This window comes from Cyprinus carpio, chromosome A22, assembly GCF_018340385.1.
Source record: "Cyprinus carpio isolate SPL01 chromosome A22, ASM1834038v1, whole genome shotgun sequence".
Lineage (NCBI taxonomy): Eukaryota > Metazoa > Chordata > Actinopteri > Cypriniformes > Cyprinidae > Cyprinus > Cyprinus carpio.
In genome coordinates this window covers 4,507,128-4,530,732 of record NC_056593.1, presented here as the reverse complement: position 1 = coordinate 4,530,732, position 23,605 = coordinate 4,507,128, and the positions used below count along the sequence as shown (strand labels likewise).

General features: G+C 35.1%; 2 protein-coding genes and 1 long non-coding RNA gene across 3 annotated transcripts in view; all 3 read right to left on the bottom strand.

Moving 5' to 3' along the window:
- The window catches only part of LOC122134982 (natural killer cell receptor 2B4-like), a 33,511-nt gene extending 11,538 nt beyond the window's left edge, over window positions 1-21,973 (bottom strand). The window contains exons 1-6 of the mRNA XM_042712352.1: window positions 21,744-21,973; window positions 21,125-21,454; window positions 19,996-20,298; window positions 19,742-19,867; window positions 19,506-19,573; window positions 17,726-18,534 (exon numbers count right to left, since the gene is read on the bottom strand). Coding sequence (XP_042568286.1) covers window positions 18,481-18,534; window positions 19,506-19,573; window positions 19,742-19,867; window positions 19,996-20,298; window positions 21,125-21,454; window positions 21,744-21,792 — 930 coding nt within the window. The 5' untranslated portion in view covers window positions 21,793-21,973 and the 3' untranslated portion in view covers window positions 17,726-18,480. Of the gene's footprint in view, window positions 18,535-19,505; window positions 19,574-19,741; window positions 19,868-19,995; window positions 20,299-21,124; window positions 21,455-21,743 lie in introns of the transcript that reaches the window.
- LOC109046833 lies at window positions 8,447-10,068 on the bottom strand. Its single transcript, XM_042712264.1, has 4 exons — window positions 9,891-10,068; window positions 9,361-9,687; window positions 8,786-8,934; window positions 8,447-8,542 (listed from the first exon to the last, which is right to left on the bottom strand). Exons 1-4 carry the CDS (start codon window positions 9,958-9,960, stop codon window positions 8,447-8,449), a joined length of 642 nt encoding a protein of 213 aa, XP_042568198.1. The 5' UTR covers window positions 9,961-10,068.
- Window positions 13,564-14,605, bottom strand: LOC109046423. The gene is made up of 3 exons (XR_006153248.1): window positions 14,477-14,605; window positions 14,272-14,339; window positions 13,564-13,978 (listed from the first exon to the last, which is right to left on the bottom strand). It is a non-coding gene; the product is annotated as an uncharacterized LOC109046423 (long non-coding RNA).
- Window positions 21,974-23,605: the final 1,632 nt, after the last annotated feature.

Here is a 23,605-nt window from a genome sequence, read left to right as displayed (position 1 = left end):
ATGAGCAAAGACTGGATTTAAACACATTTGATAGCCCCATTAATTTCAAGCCAATATGTTTCTTACACAGTCATTCTATTCCACTTGAAAATACACATTATACTATTATAAATATATTAGGAAATTTATTTTTTCCCCCCTTCACCATTATTTCTAAGCCTTAACTGGCGCAAAATACAGTGTATCATATTGATGTTACATATGACACTGAAGCTTCAAAGCGCGTATCGAGTAAGCAAAAACGACGCCCCACTTTCTGTCCAATCACGTGCGCGTGTCGGAATGTTCGAACCCCCAGATCTTACTTTACGAGCAAGTTTTCATTCGGACTTATTCAATAACATTTTTAAATACCCAATCATACAATTAATATGAAGTATAATTGGCATATGCAATTCACATATGTGTACATTATTCTTCTATTACATCATATTGATATTCGTATTGACATTTAATGCCACAGTTTAATGGGTAAATTATTTAATCAGAGAGAGAAATTTAACACACACACACACACACACACACACACACACACACACACACACACACACACACACACACACACACACACACACACACACACACTGTTAGGCTTTTATTTGTGCACGTAACATGAGTCCATCTATGGAATTTGTGGTTGCTGCTTCGTCCCAAGCAGTGTCTTTCACAGGCTTTTGGCTGCTATATTTTTTGTTAACCACCAGATGGTGCTGTTTTTGACACTCGCGAAGCTTTGAGTTTTTACCCGAAACAGTCAGAAGAAATCCTCTGTGCCTCATGAGGCTTCATTTGCCCATCACTACTACATGTACAGGTGCTGGTCATATAATTAGAATATCATCAAAAATTTGATTTATTTCACTAATTCAATTCAAAAAGTGAAAATTATATTAATTCATTACACACAGACTAATATATTTCAAATGTTTATTTCTTTTAATTTTGATGATCATAACTGACAACTAAGGACAATCCTAAATTCAGTATGTCAGAAAATTAGAATATTACTTAAGACCAATACAAAGAAAGGATTTTTAGAAATCTTGGACAACTGAAAAGTATGAACATGAAAAGTATGAGCATGTACAGCACTCAATACTTAGTTGGGGCTCCTTTTGCCTGAATTACTGCAGCAATGCGGTGTGGCATGGATTTGATCAGTCTGTGGCACTGCTCAGGTGTTATGAGAGCCCAGGTTGCTCTGATAGTGGCCTTCAGCTCTTCTGCATTCTTGGGTCTGGCATATCGCATCTTCCTCTTCCCAATACCTCATAGATTTTCTATGGGGTTAAGGTCAGGCGAGTTTGCTGGCCAATTAAGAACAGGGATACCATGGTCCTTAAACCAGGTACTGGTAGCTTTGGCACTGTGTGCAGGTGCCAAGTCCTGTTGGAAAATGAAATCTTCATCTCCATAAAGTTGGTCAGCAGCAGGAAGCATGAAGTGCTCTAAAACTTTCTGGTATACGGCTGTGTTGACCTTGGACCTCAGAAAACACAGTGGACCAACACCAGCAGATGACATGGCACCCCAAACCATCACTGACTGTGGAAACTTTACACTGGACCTCAAGCAACGTGGATTGTGTGCCTCTCCACTCTTCCTCCAGACTCTGGGACCCTGATTTCCAAAGGAAATGCAAAATTTACTTTCATCAGAGAACATAACTTTGGACCACTCAGCAGCAGTCCAGTCCTTTTTGTCTTTAGCCCAGGTGAGACGCTTCTGACGCTGTCTGTTGTTCAAGAGTGGCTTGACACAAGGAATGCGACAGCTGAAACCCATGTCTTACATACATCTGTGCGTAGTGGTTCTTGAAGCACTGACTCCAGCTGCAGTCCACTCTTTGTGAATCTCCCCCACATTTGTGAATAGGATTTGTTTCACAATCCTCTCCAGGGTGCGGTTATCCCTATTGCTTGTACACTTTTTTTCTACCACATCTTTTCCTTGCTTTCGCCTCTCTATTAATGTCCTGGGACACAGAGCTCTGTGAACAGCCAGCCTCTTTTGCAATGACCTTTTGTGTCTTGCCCTCCTTGTGCAAAGTGTCAATGGTCGTCTTTTGGACAACTGTCAAGTCAGCAGTCTTCCCCATGATTGTGTAGCCTACAGAACTAGACTGAGAGACCATTTAAAGGCCTTTGCAGGTCTTTTGAGTTAATTAACTGATTAGAGTGTAGCACCAGGTGACTTCAATATTTAACCTTTTCACAATATTCTAATTTTCTGAGATACTGAATTTGGTATTTTCCTTAGTTGTCAGTTATAATCATCAATATTAAAAGAAATAAACATTTGAAATATATCAGTCTGTGTGTAATGAATGAATATAATATACAAGTTTCACTTTTTGAATGAAATTAGTGAAATAAATAAACTTTTTGATGATATTTTAATTATATGACCAGCACCTGTATGTGTTGAAGCAAGGTTGGAACTAAACTCTGCAGGTCTGCGGCCATCCAGGAACTGAGTCTGACACCCCTGAGATAGGCCTATAAATTTCAAACTAGCTGTTTTTAATTAAATGAATCAGTTATTTAGAATAATAAGACATTTGGGCTGTTACCAGGCAAATTAAATCAGTATCAACAAAATTCACCTTTGCAATGCAGAGGAAACACAGAAGCTTCAATTGAAGTGGCATTTAGATGTATTTACACATTGTTTAATGCAGGACATGAATGCATTTAACCTGCAGTTACAAATGCAGAAATAGTGTTTTGATATATAAGACATAAAGTATTGAATGCTCATTTAAAATTATAAAAATAAATAAATAAATAAATAATAAAAAGATACTTTAAATGTGAAATTAAAACCGCCAGCAGGTGGCAGCAAGTCACTGTTAATAAGTGAGTCATTGCGATTGATTCTTTCAGGAATGAAACACTCATTGCTCAGAGATGCAAAACTGCTATGGTGGCTGGGTTTGGAATTATTATTTTTATTTAATTATTGTTATTTTTTTTCGAAATAGAGCAAAAACAGGCAATATGGTGTATAAAACACAAGTCTCTTATAGCTCATTCAAACTACTTTCAAATCACTGCAGATATGTTGTATTTAGGCTATGTAGGCTACAGTAGGTTTCAGATAACTTTATAAAACACCTGAAAACCATTAACATAGATGTTTTAAAAGTATTGTTATATGAGAAATCTTTCTTGAAAATGCTGTAACTAAGATTTTCACTTGTAGCTTAAATACTAAAACTCACCTTTCTTCACAAACCATGGCCATGTTCAAAATGGCCTAAATGTTTTCGGAGTGCACTTCAAAGGGAGCACAATTGTGATATTTATGCTTGAATCATGCTTGTTAAAACTGAACTTAAAAAAAATTTTTCGTTTAAATGTAAATTACGTAAGATGTGAACAAGACAACTTTAAGCTTTCCAAATCTTTCAAAGTGGACAGTGAAGTCTTTAAAAGGAATAGGGCATAACTCTGAATAGAACGCAGCCAAGGGTTGACGACTCAGTGGCGTCAACACTTCAAGCTAATATGAAGCTCTGCTTCTAACCACAGGTGGAGAGCCGTAGTTCAACCACACACGTTTGCAATGCAGTTTGCTAATGTTCGTTGGATCTGTGGTTTCAGGAAACACAGACTATTTGAACCTATGGCCATAGTTGCCTAACGACGTATTTGGGGAACGCACCACAGAAGAGAACAGAGAAAACAATGCACACTATGAGCCACTGAAAATGCTAAAAAATTGCAAGTATTATGAAAGTCCTGTATTTTAAAAGCACATTGTTATTGGAAGAAACCCATGAATCCATCTCTGGAAACAAAGGATTTCAATCCCCATCATGATAGACTTTTAAAAGCATTTAATCAGAGTTCAGTGAGCTGCTGTGTAATAGGTCTGTCAGTATTTCCTGATCAGATACACAGACTGCTGAATAATATACTGAGATTTTCACAGGAGCTTCTATTGAAGAGGATCTCGGCAAATCTAAATTGAAATCAAAAGGCAGTGATCAGTGATCACATTATTCATAAAATAATTTAGGAAAACATTTTTAACAGATTATAGATATATTGAATAGTTAATATACACCTTCAAAAATCGTTTGCACATAACAGGCCTTGTGACATTGAAGTTCACAATAAACACAACTATTCGATAATTGATGTTATTAACATGATTATATAAAGCAGGTCTGAAAAACAAACTTTCCAAAGAGCTGGTCCGTTTCTGCTCTGGTTTTCACACTTCATCTCTCTCACATGTTCACATGCAGGTTTTGCCACCTGTGGCAACTGAGAGCTTCAGTTTAGTCTGACAATGTTAACCAATGTTTGTTCAAGCAGAAGCACAATAAACCACAGCGTGTTTAAGGTGAAAGTGTCTCAATGCTTGCATTTCTTCTCTCACCTGCTCTCAATTTGATCGCTGCTATATATTTGCACAAAAATGCATGTTTTGTTTTGCATGTTTTGATGTAATTCATTAAGAGTGTTGTATTAAACTCATCTGTGGTTGTTTAGCTAGACTGATGCAGCTGATGCCGGTAGTACTGCTCAGTGTGGTTTGTGTGACCTGAATCAACAACACAACTGAATCTGATTTTAACAGCTGAAAAAAAAAGAAAAAGAACAAAAGACTGTGGAGATCCTTGATCAGGCCAAACATCTGTAAATCATGGGAATGCAACAATGGGTAAAAAAATGTCGTGATTAGAGATAAAGATCCAATTAAAAGCAGAATGGACTGTAAACTGATGGGACTAAAGTTCACACATTTAGTTTTGTGATCGTGTGACTGTGATCTTTTTTTTTTCATCTCAGCTTTTCATTTCACACTCGACATTTCTTTTCCACTACCGTGGTCAAGAGAAGCGTTGCTGAACTAGAACCGTTTAACAGTGTGTTTTCAACAAACACCTGCAGCCAAGATGAGGTTAATGTGTCATTATGAATAAGCTCTTTTACACTACAATCATTATATCTGCACTGTTTGTTTATTTCACTGGTTTGCGCTCTATCTCCTATGTGCCTTGTGTTTCTTTTTTTAATCTTTTTTTAATTTCAATTTCTATGTTGTATTTTATATTTAATCTGTATTTTTATGGTCTACTGTTAGTGTTATCTGTATGCACCAAGGGTCTGAGATGCAGTTTCAGTTCTCTGTGTGTACGTGCTGTACATGTGGAAGAAATGACAATAAAGCAGACTTTGACTTTGACTATTATTGACACCTTTTAAGGCGTTTCATTTTCATATATTTTTAACGGCCTGGTAGTGTCTCTATTATTTATTTCCTAGATAAAAAATGTCCGATAAATGAATACATGACAGTTAATACAGAATCCAGGAGCAATATAATTTTGATTTCTATCATAAAAAGCAGTGGATGTTATTGCCAGCGGAATACTGTGTATAGATCTGCTGTTCTCATTCATTGTATTAGTCTTATTTAATGGTCATGTAAATGCTGTAAAGACACCACATCCTGAAATTTTTTTATTTACCGTTTTTATATTTAATTTCATTATTCATACAGCAAACTTGATATTGCAAAACTGAACATGGATTTATTTGTCAAGACTAACAGAATAAAGATGCAAATACATAAATAAATAAATAAACAATGAACGGAGCTGCATATGTTGTGATGTCTGCAAAGATCAAGCATAAATAAACATGTTTTAGTATAATCTTTAAATTCTTCAGCCTCATGCTTGACCTTTGCAGACATCACAACATAAGCAGCTCCACTCATTGTTTATTTTCTGCATCTGTATTCAGTATATATATATATATATATATATATATATATATATGTATATATATATATATATATATATATATATATGTATATATATATATAACCTTTTAAGAATCTTACTCTATAAAATACCACAGTGAGAGAGAGCTGTTAGTGAAATAACATGTTCATCCAGCAGGTGGCGCTCCATCAAGTTCATATCAACAGAGACAAACAGGACTGTTTGTACTACAGCACTAACAAAACAAATGAAAACAATACAAACATAAATAAAACAAAAACAGCTATCAAAAGCCATGGAGTAAAATCCAATAATATAATATTTTAAATTAATGTTATAATGTTTGACAACTAAATGCCACATTCATTAACTCACAAAAAATTATTTAAATGAAACCGAACAAAAATAAAATCACATTTGGAACAACAGTGATACTATCAAAGGACTTTTTGCCAAATTTATTAGCCCTGCACCTTAAAAATCAAAAAATTCTTCATATTTATTTATTTATTTATTTATTTATTTATTTATTTATTTATTTATTTTTAAAAAGGCCTAATATTACATTTAATGCTGCTGGGTTCACAAAATTAAAATTCCTTCACATACAGTGTTTGCACAGAATAAGAATGAACATTATATATGAAAAATATATATCAGATTTAATGCACAAATAACAAAAGCCAAACGTTTTAGAACTGTTCAAAATGTATCATTAAACTTACAGTCTGCAAAGAAGTGGAACAAATCACTCAGTTTAATGTCAGAGTACTTCACATGAACATAAGATTAGAAATAAATAAACTATTTTTCACAATATCTGTAATTTTCTGTTACTGTTTTTTCTGGTGATTAAGGGATAATACAAAACATATTCATTTTACAAATGGTTGTCAAAAGCAGAAATGCTACGAAATGCATCATGTTTTGTGAGCAATTGTGATGTACTGGAGTAAAACAGCCACTATTTTTGTAACAAAATCAATCTACAAAATTATTTATTTATTTATTGCACTCTTGTAATTTTTGTAGGCCAAAATTAGTAAGAAACAAGTATAGGTCTTCATTCAGCAAATATGATGCAGGGTGGTGTTATCTATAATTGAATGCTGCGGCGATTCTAGGATTTCAATATGAAGGGGGCTCAGCCCCCAATGAGGGTGTGATTTAAAAATAATTAATATATTGTTTGTATACAAGGCAGGAACAAAACATACAAAAGGTTCTACCTATCAAGTAAACTCCTGAATAAGGATTTTATTTTTCCAAATCTTTTTAACTAAACAGATCAAAGACAGACCTTATATTAATGTAATTGTCTAGATTGGCAGTATGTTTATTTTGCCCTATATATTAAATTATAAGTTTTAATTTAAAAATTAAAAGTTTGTCTTCACATTCTATTTTCGGTGGAGGAAAACAGCTACAGTGTGATAAAGCGTGAATGCAGTGAAAACTTTACAGTGGATGGGAAACCGTTGTGGAATTGTTAATGTGGATATATTTGTATTGACATAAAATACCTTTCCCATATTTGGGGTGTAAAACAAATTTAGTAACTCAAGTTTGATCAAGAGTTAATCACCTTCTCGAGACTCTTGCATACACCACATTATCCTGCTCTTTAGCCGTCTGAAAGAAAACAAAAATGCACATTCATCAGCGTATTTATCATGATCATTATTTACACATCTGTCATCTTCCTCCTTCTGTCACTTAAAACATTAAACGGAATGTATGTCTATACATTTATCCCATTCTCGAAAATATTGAAATACACACTCATATCGGCAGACAATATTGTATCTGAATGGAGGCCATGTACATAGTGCAGCTAACTGCACGAAAAAACAATTGAGTGGTTTTTGTTTTTCATTAAATATAGTAATTCAACATATGAGGGAATGAGGGAGGCCATGTACATAGTGCAGCTAACTGCACGCAAATGCAATTGCGTGGGACCCTGCGGTCCAGGGGGGACCCCTGCTCAGAGCGCGGTTTCTACCGAAGGCCCCCCCCAGGGCCCACTTGCTTGGGGCCACCAAAACTCTGCAAGCCCAAAGATGCAAGCCCAAAGATGCTTAAGTGTCGCTTATAATAAGTGGACATGGCAACATTTCAAGATCGTGCTTTTCAAAGTAGCCTTCAAAACATAAACAAAACACGACGGCTCTGTCGATGGTCGTTTAGTTAAAATCGCAGAATATAATAAGTATCTGGTCTCTCTAATATTGGGCCTACTTTGGTCAAAAACAGTGTTAAATGCCAAAAAGTTGAATCCTAATTTTGAGAGTGAGTTCTGTTCCTTACATACACAAACATTTTAATGCAGTGTGTAAATGGCCTAAATTTATTTGTATGCCTACATGATGGTGTACAGTGACCGTACAATATAAACGCATCAGAGCAGAAGACAAAGGGACACTGAAATACATCAAAATATCTGTTGTAGTGCTGCCATCTGTGTAAATCATTAAACACACACCTAAATCTGACTCACTGCTGAATTAATACAGAGACACACCATACACAGAAATAAGAGATCTTACCAGTTCTTGTGTGTTTCTTTTGCAGAATGTCGGATCCGCGTAAGTAATCTCCTCTGCACGAGTCTCAACTGTTTCAACAAAAATAACAGAAACAAAACACTTACAAATAATGTATTTATTTTACAAATATATGAGAGGTAGGTAATAGGTACGATCAACAGAGATCCATGTGTTTCCTGCAAATGCAGAAGATCACGACTGCAGGTACGATCAACAGAGATCCAGCAGCAGCCGCAGAAATCAGCACTATCTGAGATACAGAGTCATCTGGAGGATGTGAAGGAGACAGTCATTAGTGTGAGTGAATGTGTACATTAACACAAATTATTATCACAGACATGCCTGAAAATGGCTGACAGAGTTGAGTGATGTCCAGATGTTGAGTCTGGTTGCTGATGGGATTGTTGAGCACACAGCTGTAGGTGTTGTTATCCTGATATTCCACCTCCAGAGGTAGAGAGAGACTGATGCTGAGATCAGACACACTGATGCTGGACAATAAACTGTGTCCTTTGTACCAGGAGAGAGTCACATGACCCACATTCACCACTGAACACACCAATGAACAATTCTGCTGTGATGATGATGATGATGAAGGATTTTGGGAAGAGTCATTGCTGATGACAGGAACTGGCAGATGAGCTGAAAAAAGAGAATCAATGTAATAGTAAGTGACATGTTTTATTTGTTTGTGTGTGTGTGTGTGTGTTATTTGATGTGTGAAGGTTCATCACACACAGAGGTCCATGCAGACACTGACAGTCAACAGTTATAAAGAGCTTGTGTTTAAATGTGTAAAATTAAATTTTCAACTATCAGTTTCTAAGCAAAATGGATTACATGAAAACATATCTTAATCACAGTATTATCAACAATATTCAACACACAGAAGTCTATGAATACATCAAAAAACATAAACAACAATTATAAACAACTATTTTTCAAAACTAAATATTAAAAACAAATACATTTTACATAAACAACAAACTATTTGTGAAAAGGCAATATTTTTTACATTTTCATTGGACATAAACAACAAGTGAGACTGTGAAAAGTGTTTTAACTCACCATAGACAGTAAGACTGAATGTGTTGAACAGCTTCTGTGCGCTGGTGCTGGTAACTTTATAAAGTCCAGAGTCTGTGGTTTTGGTGTTGGTGATGGTCAGAGATCCAGTCTGATGATCCAGCTGCAGTCTGTCTCTGAATCTCCCATCAGCAATATCATCATAAAACCTGCTCTTATTGTTCTTTCTGTTGATCTGAGCGATGAGAATGTTGTGTCCAAATCTCCACAGTATCTGATTGTTTTTCTGAAGATCAGTATCATCAGTGTTCAGAGTGACAGAATCTCCCTCCATCACTGATACTGACTTCACTTCATCACCAAACACACCTGACAAATACACGTATTTACTCGATTAGCAATCTTTCTGACAGTTTTAGTAATTGTAAATCTATTTAAAAAATTGCGAAGCAAAAAAAAAACGAAAAAAAAAAAAAAAAACGCATGAGCACATAAAAAATTAAGTATATTTTGTTCTGCTATAACAATAGTGCCAAAATAACTGATGGAAATAATAGCCATAAAATACTCACCAGCCAGACTCCATAAGCACAAACAGATGAGAAGAAACATTGTCTTCAGCAGTTTGCAAAACAGTTTCATAACAGAACGGTGATAATAATCAGGTCCTGACACTCTTGAAAATGCAGACTGTTTTGTAACAAAGCAAAAGAAGCAGAAGTGCTGTCTGTCAGTAGTGAAGTGGTTTACTGAAGCTCTGCAGAGAGTGTGAATAAACTCCTCCTTCACAGACTCTATATGACTCCTCAGAATCTACAGATAGAAGAAATAAGAATGTTTACTCTTTATAAAAACATGATTTTTAAATTTTCTATTAGTAAAACAAATATGAACCTCCAAATGTGAAGCCCAGTGGAAAGATTTATGAACTAATAAAACAAATAAAAAACTCAATTTAAATCAGTGCTATAACAATAATATCACTTTTACAATAATGCTGATAATAATTGAAATATAGAACTCCTGATATCGGTTAAATATTATGATATAAATATAAAAATCTGGAATTACTGTGTTTTTTTTTTTTTTTGCCTCCACAATTTAAATTTGGGGGCTTTTTCGCCCCATTTCCCTGTTCATTTCAGACACTGGAGTGCATCAGTCAAGATCCAGAAGAAATGATATAATAGACTAATCTGGGGTTTGAGAAAGAAAACAATGTAAAATTATTAAAATGTTGTCATAAAGGTCAGTTTAAACTCTTCTTAAACATGAATAATTACTGAAATGGTTCTGTCTGAGTGGGAGGAGCTACTGGAGGGGTTTATTCACACTCACTGTACCACTTTACTACAGACTGGAACACATTCAACGTTTTCAAGAGTGTAGGACCTGAACATTGTAACAGTTCTGTTGCAAAACTGAAAGATAAAATGTTTCAGGCTTTTATTTTCATCTGTTTGTGCTCGTGGAGTCTGACCGGTAAGCATTTTTATTACTTAATTTCTGTTTATATTATCATTTGTTCAACTGCATATTATTCTGTTATTTATTGTTTCCATCATTTACAATATTTTCATGTTTTATCGGACTAATATTCCCAGATACTTTAGTGAAGAGTTATTTTGCAATCGCAACATTTCAGATAACTTTTAAAAATTGTTAAAAACTGCAAATCTGAGTAAATATATGATTGTTGATCAGGTGTGTTTGGTGATGAAGTGAAGTCAGTATCAGTGATGGAGGGAGATTCTGTCACTCTGAACACTGATGATACTGAGAAAAACAATCAGATACTGTGGAGATTTGGACACAACATTTCAACATGGACTTTACTCAAATCAACAGAAAGAACAATAAGAGCACGTTTTATGATGATATTGCTGATGGGAGATTCAGAGACAGACTGCAGCTGGATCATCAGACTGGATCTCTGACCATCACCAACACCAAAACCACAGACTCTGGACTTTATAAAGTAACCAGCACCAGCACACAGAAGCTGTTCAACACATTCAGTCTTACTGTGTATGGTGAGTAGAGATTTATACCTATATTGAAAAATTATAGAAGAATCTTTAATTGTAAACATTCATTTGTGCATTTCAAGCAGTGTTATAATTAATTATTTTATTAATAACATTTTATAACCATTTAATACTATACATCAGTTTAATATTAATGATCTGACAAATATCACAGGTTTCTTAATTTAAATTGGATTTATTCTGCAATATTTTGCAGCTCATCTGCCCGTTCCTGTCATCAGCAATAACTCTTCCCCAAATCCTTCATCATCATCTTCATCATCATCATATTGTTCATTGGTGTGTTCAGTGGTGAATGTGGGTCATGTGACTCTCTCCTGGTACAAAGGAAACATTTTATTGTCCAGCATCAGTGTGTATTATCTCAGCATCAGTCTCTCTCTACCTCTGGAGGTGGAATATCAGGATAAAAACACCTACAGCTGTGTGCTCAACAATCCCATCAGCAACCAGACTCAACATCTGGACATCACTCAACTCTGTCAGACAGGTGCAGGTAAGTCAGTGTAAGGTCCACCCAACTGGCCCAATAAATGTATCCAGTGGTGGCTGAAAGTTTCCTGTGCTTTCGGGCTTTTCGCTGCACAAAGTAATTTAATTTCTAATAAAGTCTAGTCTGACTCCATTTTATTATGACCTCGAATTTAGGTTAAATGCAAATTGGCTGTTTGTCCATTTTTAATTCTTATTATTCTGACACTTCATTATTCTAGTTAACCCTTTACTATATATTTTACTCGTTCATTAGGAATAATGCTGCTCAGTGTCTCGCATCAGCCATTTAAGAGGACCTCACGGTCACAAAATTGCCAGTCTGATCATTAGCCAGAGGTTATGACTAATACTATTTAATAGGCCGCCTCGTGCTTGCCGCTATTTAAATATAGGTTCTATTTAGCCGCCTATAGTCACATATGTAACAATTTACATAGAGCTCAAACAATAATCAGAGGTTTGGCTAGCACTAAGAAATATTCATTCATTCGAAGCATAAATAAACAAAACAAAAGTTGACCACTGTGCTGTACAGCAGAGAAAGATAAAATAAAAGAAACAGTAATGATAAAAATAAAACAATAAAATTTAAGTCAGAGTAAGACCAAAAACTATAATGAATTAAATACAAGGGTAAAAAGATGAGACCATAACTTTAATTTAAAATCATATATGGAAGATGTAGATCTCACAGATAGGGAAAGACTGCTCCATAGCCTAGGACCGGTCACTGCAAACGCACGGTCACCTCTCAACTTCAGTCTTGATCTTGGATATGAGAGAATAATGCTGTCTGAGGATCGCAAGCATCTGGCTGATTTATTCACATTTAATAACTTAAATTTAATAACTTAAAAACAAACAACAAAATTTTAAATTTAACTCTATGACACACTGGCAACCAATTGAGAGACACTAAAATCGGAGTAATGTGTTATTTATGGACCCCATTAAAAATCTAGCTGCAGCATTTTGAACCATTTGAAGCCATGACCAAGCGAGATAAATCAAAAGCATGTATGAGTCTTTCAAGATCTTTAATGGATAGGAAATATTTAACTTTTCACAGAAGTTTAAGATGGAAAAAACGATTTACCTACAGAGTTAATATACTGGTCAACCCATGCTTGCTAATATTTCAATGGTATATTTATCTAGCCCTGTATAGTTAATATAACTACATAACAACTTTAATAGTATTAGCACACTACGTACTCATCTGGCTACAGAAGCGCACCTGATCCTCCTGCAACTTTTCTTTAAGTACTCAGACCAAGACAAAGATCCTCCAAATGGAGACAGGAACTAACAAGTGGAATTTGGATTGATCAAGTATAGTTTACACCTTTTGGGACAGATGGTGATTTGCGTAAAAGACACTGGGAAATAACACACCCTATACAGTGAGCAAAATATCTCTAAACTCTTAGGATCTTTATTACCTTTTAGTCTACTTCTTGTAAGATTGAGACAATTGTAGCCTACCAGTTGCCAGATGATACCAAAAATGACTGTGAATATAACTTGCATTCATGTAGAACATTACACTGTAAAAAGAAAAAAAAAAAACCTCGTTAAAAAAAATGGTAAACAAAAACCGTAAAATTAAAGTAAAATATCTTAATTGAAATAATTGATATTCAATTATGATATTTTACTTTAATTTCACGGTTTTCGTTTGGCAGCCATAGCTGCCAGTCATTTACCATTTTTTTACGGGACTTTTTTACAGTGATTATGCTGTTGACCATTCTGAGTGAAGGGAAGGATGGTAAAGAGAAGGAAGTGGGTGAAAAAGAACAAATGTATAGGTGAGAAAGAAGCTTCTACGCGTCTTCTCTCAGTGAGATCTGGAAACACATGCTTTTTGTTTGTATTGCCGTATCTCAGGAGATCAAAGTACAAAGATCAAAGATCTGAGGTTCTTCCAGCCTTACAGCAGTGGCACTATGTTTTTCCACAAAACGAATTAATCATATCAACATCGTTCTTTTCTTTTCTCAGAAGTCTATATCTGCAGCTGTGGTTTTACTGAAGCTGTGATCCGATTGGTTATCTCTGCTCTGGTTGGCGTGGCTGCGGTTGCTGTGCTGATTTATGAATTCAGATCCAGAAGCCTTCAACAGAGGAGGAGAGAGAAGAAAACGTCATCAAACTCTGATTAATCAGATACTCAGGACAGTGGAGATGCTCTTAAACTGCTTTGTGTATATTTATCAATACATTTCTGAATAAATGTAATTTAAATTATTATAAATTAATTTTATCAAATGTAAATGCCCCTTTAAATATAAAAAATACAGTGTAGATTTTAGCCATATTTTTCCATTTCTATTGTGTTTGTATATCACTTTTTACAATACAAATCTTTCTGCTTTACAAAGAATAGTGCCTTTAAGAGATAGCTCACCCAAAACTGAAAATGTACTCACCCTCAGGCCGTCCAAGACTCTTGTTCCTCAGTAGAGAGCTTTTGTCCTTTTGTTTCAGAGTCAAAAAAGCATATACAGGATAGACCAAATTAATATCCGTGGCTCTTGATGATACACTGAGCTCTTATGAAGTGAAACGATTGGCCTGTGCAAGAAACTGAATATTAGTTAAAACATTATTACCTTTAATCCGCAGCCTAGTCAAACTTTTCTCAGTTCGTTCAAGACTGTCAGGAGCACAAACTTCCTCTGTTGCACACTCACACGTAAGCTGATGACGCTGTTTGTTTACAGCGGAGAGTAATGACTAATCATCAGAACACCACCACAATATAACACCATCTAAAAAACACAACATAAAAAAAACTACAACAGCAGCTAAAAAAGCAATAAACAAGCAATAAATAAGCTGGTAATAAACTGGTAATAAGCTGGTAATAAGCCGGAGAGAGTCAACAGCGATTGGTAATCTTCTTAATTTTCTTGAAGTTCTGCAAGAAAACACAAATACAACTGCCTGAGGTCTACACAAGCATTCTAAAATGTTCAAATATGAATATAATATGTGCAGTGATTTAAATGCCCTTTTCAGTATTAAAAACAAATTTTCTAATGCACTGGTAAGTTTTTGCTCTGGTCATCTTTCTCTCACATGTCCACATGCAAACAAGCAGAAATAACTAGACTTTTTTAGTCACTTGTGGCTCCTGAAAGCTTAAGTTTCCTGCAGAACTTCTTATCAGTTCCAGTTATTCTCTCTCATCTGCTCTCAATTGATTGTTACTATATTTGCTTTTGATTTGTTGCTGTTAAACCATGTTTTGAACTCATTTGTCTTGCTGAAAAGCTTTTCATGTGGTAAGTGAATCGAATGCAGCTGATGTTAGTGGTTTAGTTCAGTGGTTTCCAACTACGTTTCTGGAGCCCCCTACACTGTATAATTTGCTCGTGTCCTTACGCAGTGTTGGGGGCTGGTTAGGAACCACTGATTTAGTTCTGGAGTTTGATTTTAGTTTGATTATAAATACACTGACTAAACCAAACAATGATTCTAACAGCTGAACACAATGATCAAACATCTGTGGATCAATATATTTTAGAAAACTGATGGGGTTTAACATCCATGAATGCAACAATGTGTTAAAATAGCCATGATGAGAGATAAAAGTTGAATTAAGAGCAGTGTAGAATATAGACTAAAGTTCACACATTTATTTGGTTGTTGTCAGTTCTTTTCATCATAGCTTCTCATTTCACACTGAGTGTTTTTTTCCACTTGTGGTCAACATCTTCCTAACTGTTTAACTGATTGTTTTCGATGGAAACACCCACAGCTATGATGAGATTAATGATTAACACTTAATGAAATCTTCAATCTTCACACTTCAGTGTTTTCCAAGTCATCTGTGGGCATGTTTACAGCATGCGTTTACAGCATGCGTTTTTACTGATTGGATAGGTATATGATTTGTTAAAATTTCCATTTACACCATGTCATGAAACGTGATATGACACAAGACAACAGAGCCCATTATACACAGTGTTGCTGTCTACACCAGATGCAGAGAGGTCTCCGATTCAGCATCTTCTCTTTGTATTTACACAGCATGAAGGTAAAGTCGTACTAATTTATGAATGAACCGCTTGTTCAATCTTCAATCAAATCTTCCCAGTCTATTGACATTTGTTATGACATCAGTTCCCCGCCTTCAAGATTTTCCTGCCTGCAAACAACCCATGATGACATTTTTTTTTAAAGGTCAAAATGAGGCAGAACATTTTAAGGAATATATAAAGAGTCTTTATTTATTACTGTACAAAAGGAAGCATAAAGTAATAAAAATGAAATATCTTGCATATAACTTTTTAAAAAATTTATTCTTCAAAATGTCATAGCAAGAGTAGCTGTTAGTGAAATGACATGTTCATCCAGCAGGAGGAGCTTTAGCAGATTCATCTGTATTAACAGAGATATGAAGGACTATTGAATCTGTATTAAAATATGAAAACAATAAAAAAACATACACTTAACAAAAACTGCTCCAAAGCCCTGGATAGAAATTCATTAATTCGACATGATTGATTATTGTCATAATGTTTGAATTCTTGACTTGACTGAATGTCATTTTAACATACATAAACTCACAAAAATCCATCAAAGAAACTATACATGACATAAAACTCAAAAATGTGCACTTGAAACGTGACTGATAATTAAACAGTCACAAGATTAGAACATCATCAATGATGTCAGGGTTGTCAACAGTCCCATATTAGCCAAGACATGTTTTACATGTGAGTGGAAATGTGGTTAGGGGTCTGAGGTTCACAGTTCCTCACCAAACACCATCCATCAATAATTAAAGAAAAAAAATTAATTCATTCAACACACAAATTAAGAAAAATAAAAAAAGTAAAATCTGTAAAAGTAAAATGTGTCTGTAATGTTTTGAATGTATTAGCATATATTATGAGTTTTATTTGTCCTTTATTTTTTTTTCTAAATTTGTTTGTTTTGGAGTTTGAATGTTGTTTTATATATTTATATACCTGTATAAAAACTGTATAAAATATGCTAAAAGGGTTAATGGTTCCTTTTTCTACTCAAACCCTGGTTTGAGCTTGTTGGGTTATTTTGGGGGTTATTTAAAGGGGTCATTGGATGCCCATTTTCCAAGTTGATATGATACTTTAGGGTCTTTATGAAAAGTCTGCAACATAGTTTGGTTAGAATTTCTCAATGGTAGTGTAAAAACCACCTTTTTTTTTACTCTGACAGAAACAACTCTTTTCAGAGCAAGCTGTTTTGTAGCATTTTCCTTTAAATGTTAATTAGTTCTGCAGACCCCGCCCCTCTCTTCCTAGCTGCTCTCTGAGGGACTGTTTACTTTAGCCGCATTCATTGTGAAACTTGTTAATTAGCATATTATTAGGAAAGGCGATGTGAATTGATTGTTAAAAAAACCTTATACTCACTTCTTCTAGAGGAGAAGCTGGATCACGAATGATTTGCGCGAACATAAATGCATTTATGTAGATCAGGGGTGCATTCCCTTCAAAAACATACATAAGCCACTGTATCTTCAGTGGCTCAGATGTCGGGATAAAAAGCCACTGTATCTTCAGTGGCTCAGATGTCGGGATTAAATGACAACTGTTATGTTCATTATTACATCCAACAACAGAACATCTCAATCGCTTAGGAGTCATTCTTATCTGCTCCGGCGGTGAAACAAAGGCGGACTGAAGACAGCTCACTCAGGGCGGGTCTAAGGTAAGACGCCAGTCCAGTCTGTGCTGGAACACCATTGTGAGTCAAACTATTGTGGGAGGGGCCTGTCTTTGTGACGTCACACAGACCAGCAACTGAGAACGGCTTGATTTGAGAAAGGGGAAACAATTTAACGAGATTAAAAAAAACACTGGGTGGATTTTTATCATTCTAGGGTGGTTGTGTACACACACTGCCAACACACATTTCAGTTCAAACAACTTGTAAAAGTACATGTACCATCTGATGACCCCTTTAAGTTTTTGTGTTACCCAGCTGCTGGGTTAGTGCAGTAGTGCTGAGGTAGGCCAAGGGGGAGTGGGGCCATCCCGATATTTTTGGGGGGAGGCATATAAAATGATAACAAATACAAATGCATATTCAGCAGTAAAAATATACAAATGAATGTGACAACAATGACATATAAAAAGTTCCACCTGATTTTGATAGGACACTTGGTAAAAGTGCATGGAGCCAGGGATCAAGGATGTGCCAGAACCCACCATCTTTCTTTGGAACAAGGATGTTCATGTTTAATATTTTCTTAATAATTATGCACATAAAGAAATATTTTTTGTGTTGGATTAGTTACCTGTGTCAGCAGTGTGCAGAAGACCATAAATGTTACCAGTAGTGGCTATAGTAAAAATTTATGTACATACACATATCCTAAGAACTAATCCTGTGTGACTGATGCGCTTAAAATCGGATGATTTTATGGCAAGGTTTTAGCTGTCAGTCAAAGATGCATTCTGTTGGTAGTTAATAGCAATATTTCAGTACATTTCCAGAAACTCAATGATATTCAAAGATCTGTGTGTGATTCCTTTGACATGTAAAATATGCATACATTTATGTTTTAAATAAAAACATTTTCACACTAACACAGTATTCCACCTCCAGAATCATAGTCTGATCAGCATCTCCCAGCGATTCCTGCATACACCACCTCAGTCTCCTCTTTATCTCTCTGTAACAAAACAGAAGCACACATTCACATCACTGAAGTATTTATCAAGATCATTATTTTCATTCAAATTCTGCCATGAAAATACGCTACAGTAAAGAATAACATTCATACATCTCAATAAATTACTTAAAATAGTATCTCCACATTTTGGAGGGTAAAACTATTTTTTTGTTATTGATATTAAGACATAAACACTGCATTATAGGATACATTTTCACTCGTTATTCTCCGTTGCACTGTTGGATGTTCAGATAAAGGTGAAATGAATGATGATGAATGGCAAAAGAGAAAAGTATTATGTACCGATCATTCATTTAGCAAATAACTTTAAATATCTACTCTTAATGTTGAAAGAAATATCAATTATTATTATTGCTATTATTGTATACAGTTTAAGGAAGGTTCTCAATATGTGACCTAATAGTGATGCCTGCAGTGCTGGGGTGGGTCTACAGTTAGCTCCCAGCATGCACCACAACAGTGTTGGTGAAACTACTTCGAAACTAGCTTGTCAAGCAGTCAAGGTACTCTAAAAAACCTGAACAGACAATTACTTAAACTAAATATTACCAAAATTGGGAGATTCCCTAATTTATACAACATAGGACTCAAAGGCATCAAAAGAGAGTAAGCAAGAGACGAACAAAAGAAAGGAAATGATCTGAAATAAACAATGACTACACAACAGGCAATATTCTAACACAGGATGCAATGTGCCAAAAGCAGGCTCAGTGGGTGTGAAAAATAAAACTGCAATCTGTCGTTTGCACTAATAACTGCAAAACATTGCTTGTTACTGAAAAATCCATGGTGTTTTAAATACGACTGAAGAACTACTTATTTATGTGCAGTGTCACCATCATTTCTGTTCTTAATGACTTAATGAATGCCTTAACTTTCTTGTACTCTGCACAAACATTTGTTTCCACAGATCACAAGAAAAAGCTTTGCACCGAAATAAATGCTCTTACCGATTTCTGTGCTTTTCTTTTGTTGAATGTTATTTCAGAGTAAGTGATCTCTTCTACACGTGTTGTATCTGTTGCAACGATAATGATAGACATGTTAAAATAACAAGCTTATAACAATAACAAAAAAGATTTGAGAATTATTGTTTTGTTTTCTCTAGAACACTCTTTCACATCATTCTAATGTTAATAATAATAATATTTATTTTACAGATATATAAGCATTAGGTCATCCTTGCCTTCTTGGTTTACTTTTTTATGTTTCCTGAAGATGCAGAAGATCATGAGTGCAGCAACAATCAACAGAGACCCAGCAGCAGCAGCAGCAGAGATCAGCACTGTGTACGATATAATTAGGCCGTGTTCTGTAACAGACAAAATGAGCCGTTGGTGTGAATAAATCTGTCAGTCTGACCTACAACAAACACTACCTGAAATATGAGCACTATGAGATCAGCTCAGTAAGTAAATGCTAATATCAGCTCTGCTGTACCTGCACATGTGTGACAGAGTTGAGTGATGTCCAGATGTTGAGTCTGGTTGCTGATGGGATTGTTGAGCACACAGCTGTAGGTGTTTTTATCCTGATATTCCACCTCCAGAGGTAGAGAGAGACTGATGCTGAGATCAGACACACTGATGCTGGACAATAAACTGTGTCCTTTGTACCAGGAGAGAGTCACATGACCCACATTCACCACTGAACACACCAATGAACAATTCTGCTGTGATGATGATGATGATGATGAAGAGCATTGTGAAGCGTTACTGCTGATGACAGGAACAGGCAAGTGAGCTGAGAAGAGATATTAGAGAATAAATCTATTTAAGAGTAAGAGTGCCATTTTATTTGTCAGCATTTGATGTGTTGAGTTGAAGTTCACTGTGTCAGGCACAGATGTGTTCATCACACATATCAGCGATCACGCTGACAACCCCCGTCTCAAACAAATTCATATTTAAAATGGAATCAAAATATCAGTATCAAAGTACTGATTTAGTAGATTAGTTGAAAAATCATTTAACTTATTACATAATTTTAATAAAATGTCCCTCTAAAACTAAAACAAAGAAACATATTTATATGTGTTTATGTGCAACTTGGTGGAGATAAATTTAGTTTTATGTACTAATTTTTAGTTTTACTCCTGTCCCAGACTGAGACTTTCAATCTTCAAATATGAAAATCCATCATAAAAATATTAACAAAGGTCTCTAAAACTAAATGATGATTTAAAAGTTTTCAAAAAACTATTGTGTGAAAATTATTTCTGTACTATATAATTATATTTATTTAATTTAGATTTTAGATTTAATTTTATTTTTGTATACTACATTAGCATAATTTTTAAATAATTATAACATTAATGTGGAAGTTTGAATGTAAATATAGCACAACATTTTCATTATGCATTATATTATTTATTTCTGATTGAGCTGTAATTGTCAAATGATGCACATAGTGTGAAAATCCTATTCAGCTTTGTATGTATTATGTAGTCAGCAATATTATTTCAAGTTTAAAATGGTTAAGTTGCTTATTTTTCTTAAAGTCCACAGCCAAAATCCATCATTGAAGAAACACTCACACATCAAATTGGGTCAAAAGGGTCCGTACTCACCATAGACAGTAAGACTGAATGTGTTGAACAGCTTCTGTGTGCTGGTGCTGGTTACTTTATAAAGTCCAGAGTCTGTGATTGTGGTGTTTGTGATGGTCAGAGATCCAGTCTGATGATCCAGCTGCAGTCTGTCTCTGAATCTCCCATCAGCAATATCATCATAAAACGTGCTCTTATTGTTCTTTCTGTTGATTTGAGTAATGAGAAAGTTGTTGTGTCCAAATTTCCACAGTATCCGATCGTTCTTCTGTATATCAGTATCATTAGTGTTCAGAGTGACAGAATCTCCCTCCATCACCGACACTGACTTTACTTCATCACCAAACACACCTAAAAAACAAATATGTACACTTTGAAGCTATTTAAAAATTTCTCATTGCAAAACAATTACTGACTCTGTATAATTTCAATGAATAATTAAATAATGTACAATAATAAACCCTTTGATGTGAGTGGAAGAGAAAAAAAATGTCAAAATGAACATCATGAACACAAAGATGTTTTATTCTGTTAGTCTGATAAAACATGAAAATAAATGTTGGAAATAATAAAAATCAGATTTTTGTTGATGTGGATAAATAATAATAATTTGTAGAACTGAAATCATAAAAATGCTTACCAGCCAGACTCCATGAGCACAAACAGATGAAAATAAATGTCTCAGACATTTTCTTCAAAAAACAACAGACCTGAATTCTGAAAAGGCGACATTTAAAACAAAGCCCAACAGAAATGTTGTAACAAGTTTTTGAAAGCTGTAGCCACAGAAGAGCTGGAGAGCAGTGAGCTGTTGGTCTGTAGTGAAGTGGTTTTGTGAAGCTCTGCAGTAAGTGTGAATAAACTGCTCCAGTAACACCTCCCACACAGTCTGTGTGTCTTCTCACATGGCTTTCATAGACAATAGACTCTAGAAATTAAGTTTAAGAGCAATTGCTACTGGCTCATGTTCCCATTTCTCCCAGTTCAGCATTTTAAGAGGATGCTTGTAAAGGTATCCGAACATTTTATATTAAATCATTGACGTTACAGACATTCAGTTCAGAGCTGATTTAGCAGTGCTAGCTAACATTAACACTGAGCTGCATTGTCACCTCACAGCCAGGAGGCTGTTCTGTGTGGAGTTTGCATGTTCTCATGCATGTTCTACTTACAGACAAAAGAAAACAGAAAGCAAACTCTTTCTAAAGACGTGGTTTAAACTTTCACATTTTATATTATTTAAAGAAAATGAAGTTCTAAGCCAGTTCTGGTCATGGACGTCCCCAGCACTGCACATTTTGAACATCTCCCTTGTTAAAGTGTATCTCTGGTACTTGGTTTTTCAGCTGAATTTTTGTGAACATCTGATGTCATTTTATTTTAAAGAAGTGACTTAAGTCATTTAAGTCATTTGATTGTATTCAAACCAGGGGCGGACTGGCCATTAGGGATATAGGGCATTTTCCCATTGGGCGACGCACTTTGGGCCAATACTTTGGCCCAGCATGCAGGGACAGCAGCGCATTGGTTTGTCTTTTGTATTGACAGCGTAAACCCAATCACAATGCACCATAGATGGAACGAAGGACGTTAACAGAGGCCAGAGACGGGACGCATTAAAGACGGAGGCAAAGTGGAGAGAATAAACACACTAGCTGAGAAAATACTGTACAGGCAGAGCAAGCTCACTGTTTCCAATGCTGGAATATATTCAAAAGAAAATCCTAAATATTGAACTGGGGGTTGGGGTTTATATAAATGTATCACTGAAGTAACTGTCTGTCTTCAGAAATGTTTTAATGGCATTTTCTTTTCATCTTACCTCCATATGTGACCCTGGAACACAAAAGCAGTTTTAAGTTACTGAGGTATATTTGTAGCAATAGCCAAAAATACATTGTATGGGTCAAAATAATAGATTTTTCATGACAAAAAGTAAAGATCATGTTCCATGAAAATGTTTTGTATATTTCCTACTGTAAATACATCAAAACTTCATTTTTGATTAGTGATATGCATTGCTAATAACTTCATTTGGACATCTTTAAAAGTGATTTTCTTAATATTTAGATTTTTTGTACCTCAGATTCCAGATTTTCAACTAGTTGCATCTCGTCCAAATATTGTCCGATCCTAATAAACCATACATCAATGGAAAGCTTATTTATTCAGCTTTCAGATTATGTATACATCTCAATTTCGAAAAATTGACACTTGAGACTGGTTTTGTGGTCCAGGGTCACATGTATTATACACATTAAAGTATTGTTTATAAGCGCAGTGCTGCTTTGTTTACAGCGACAACCAAGGAATTGTTGCTGTTCCATAAGCGCCACCTGCTGTCAGAGAGTGAATTTGCATTTTTAGTATAATTTACCATAGCTGAAGCCAGACCACTCTGTTTGCTTTAAATCTTGTAATTGTACAATTTAATTTAAATAAAAAATAAATAAATAACTGCTCTTGCTACATGTATGTAGCATCTTTGTTTGGACTTTGATT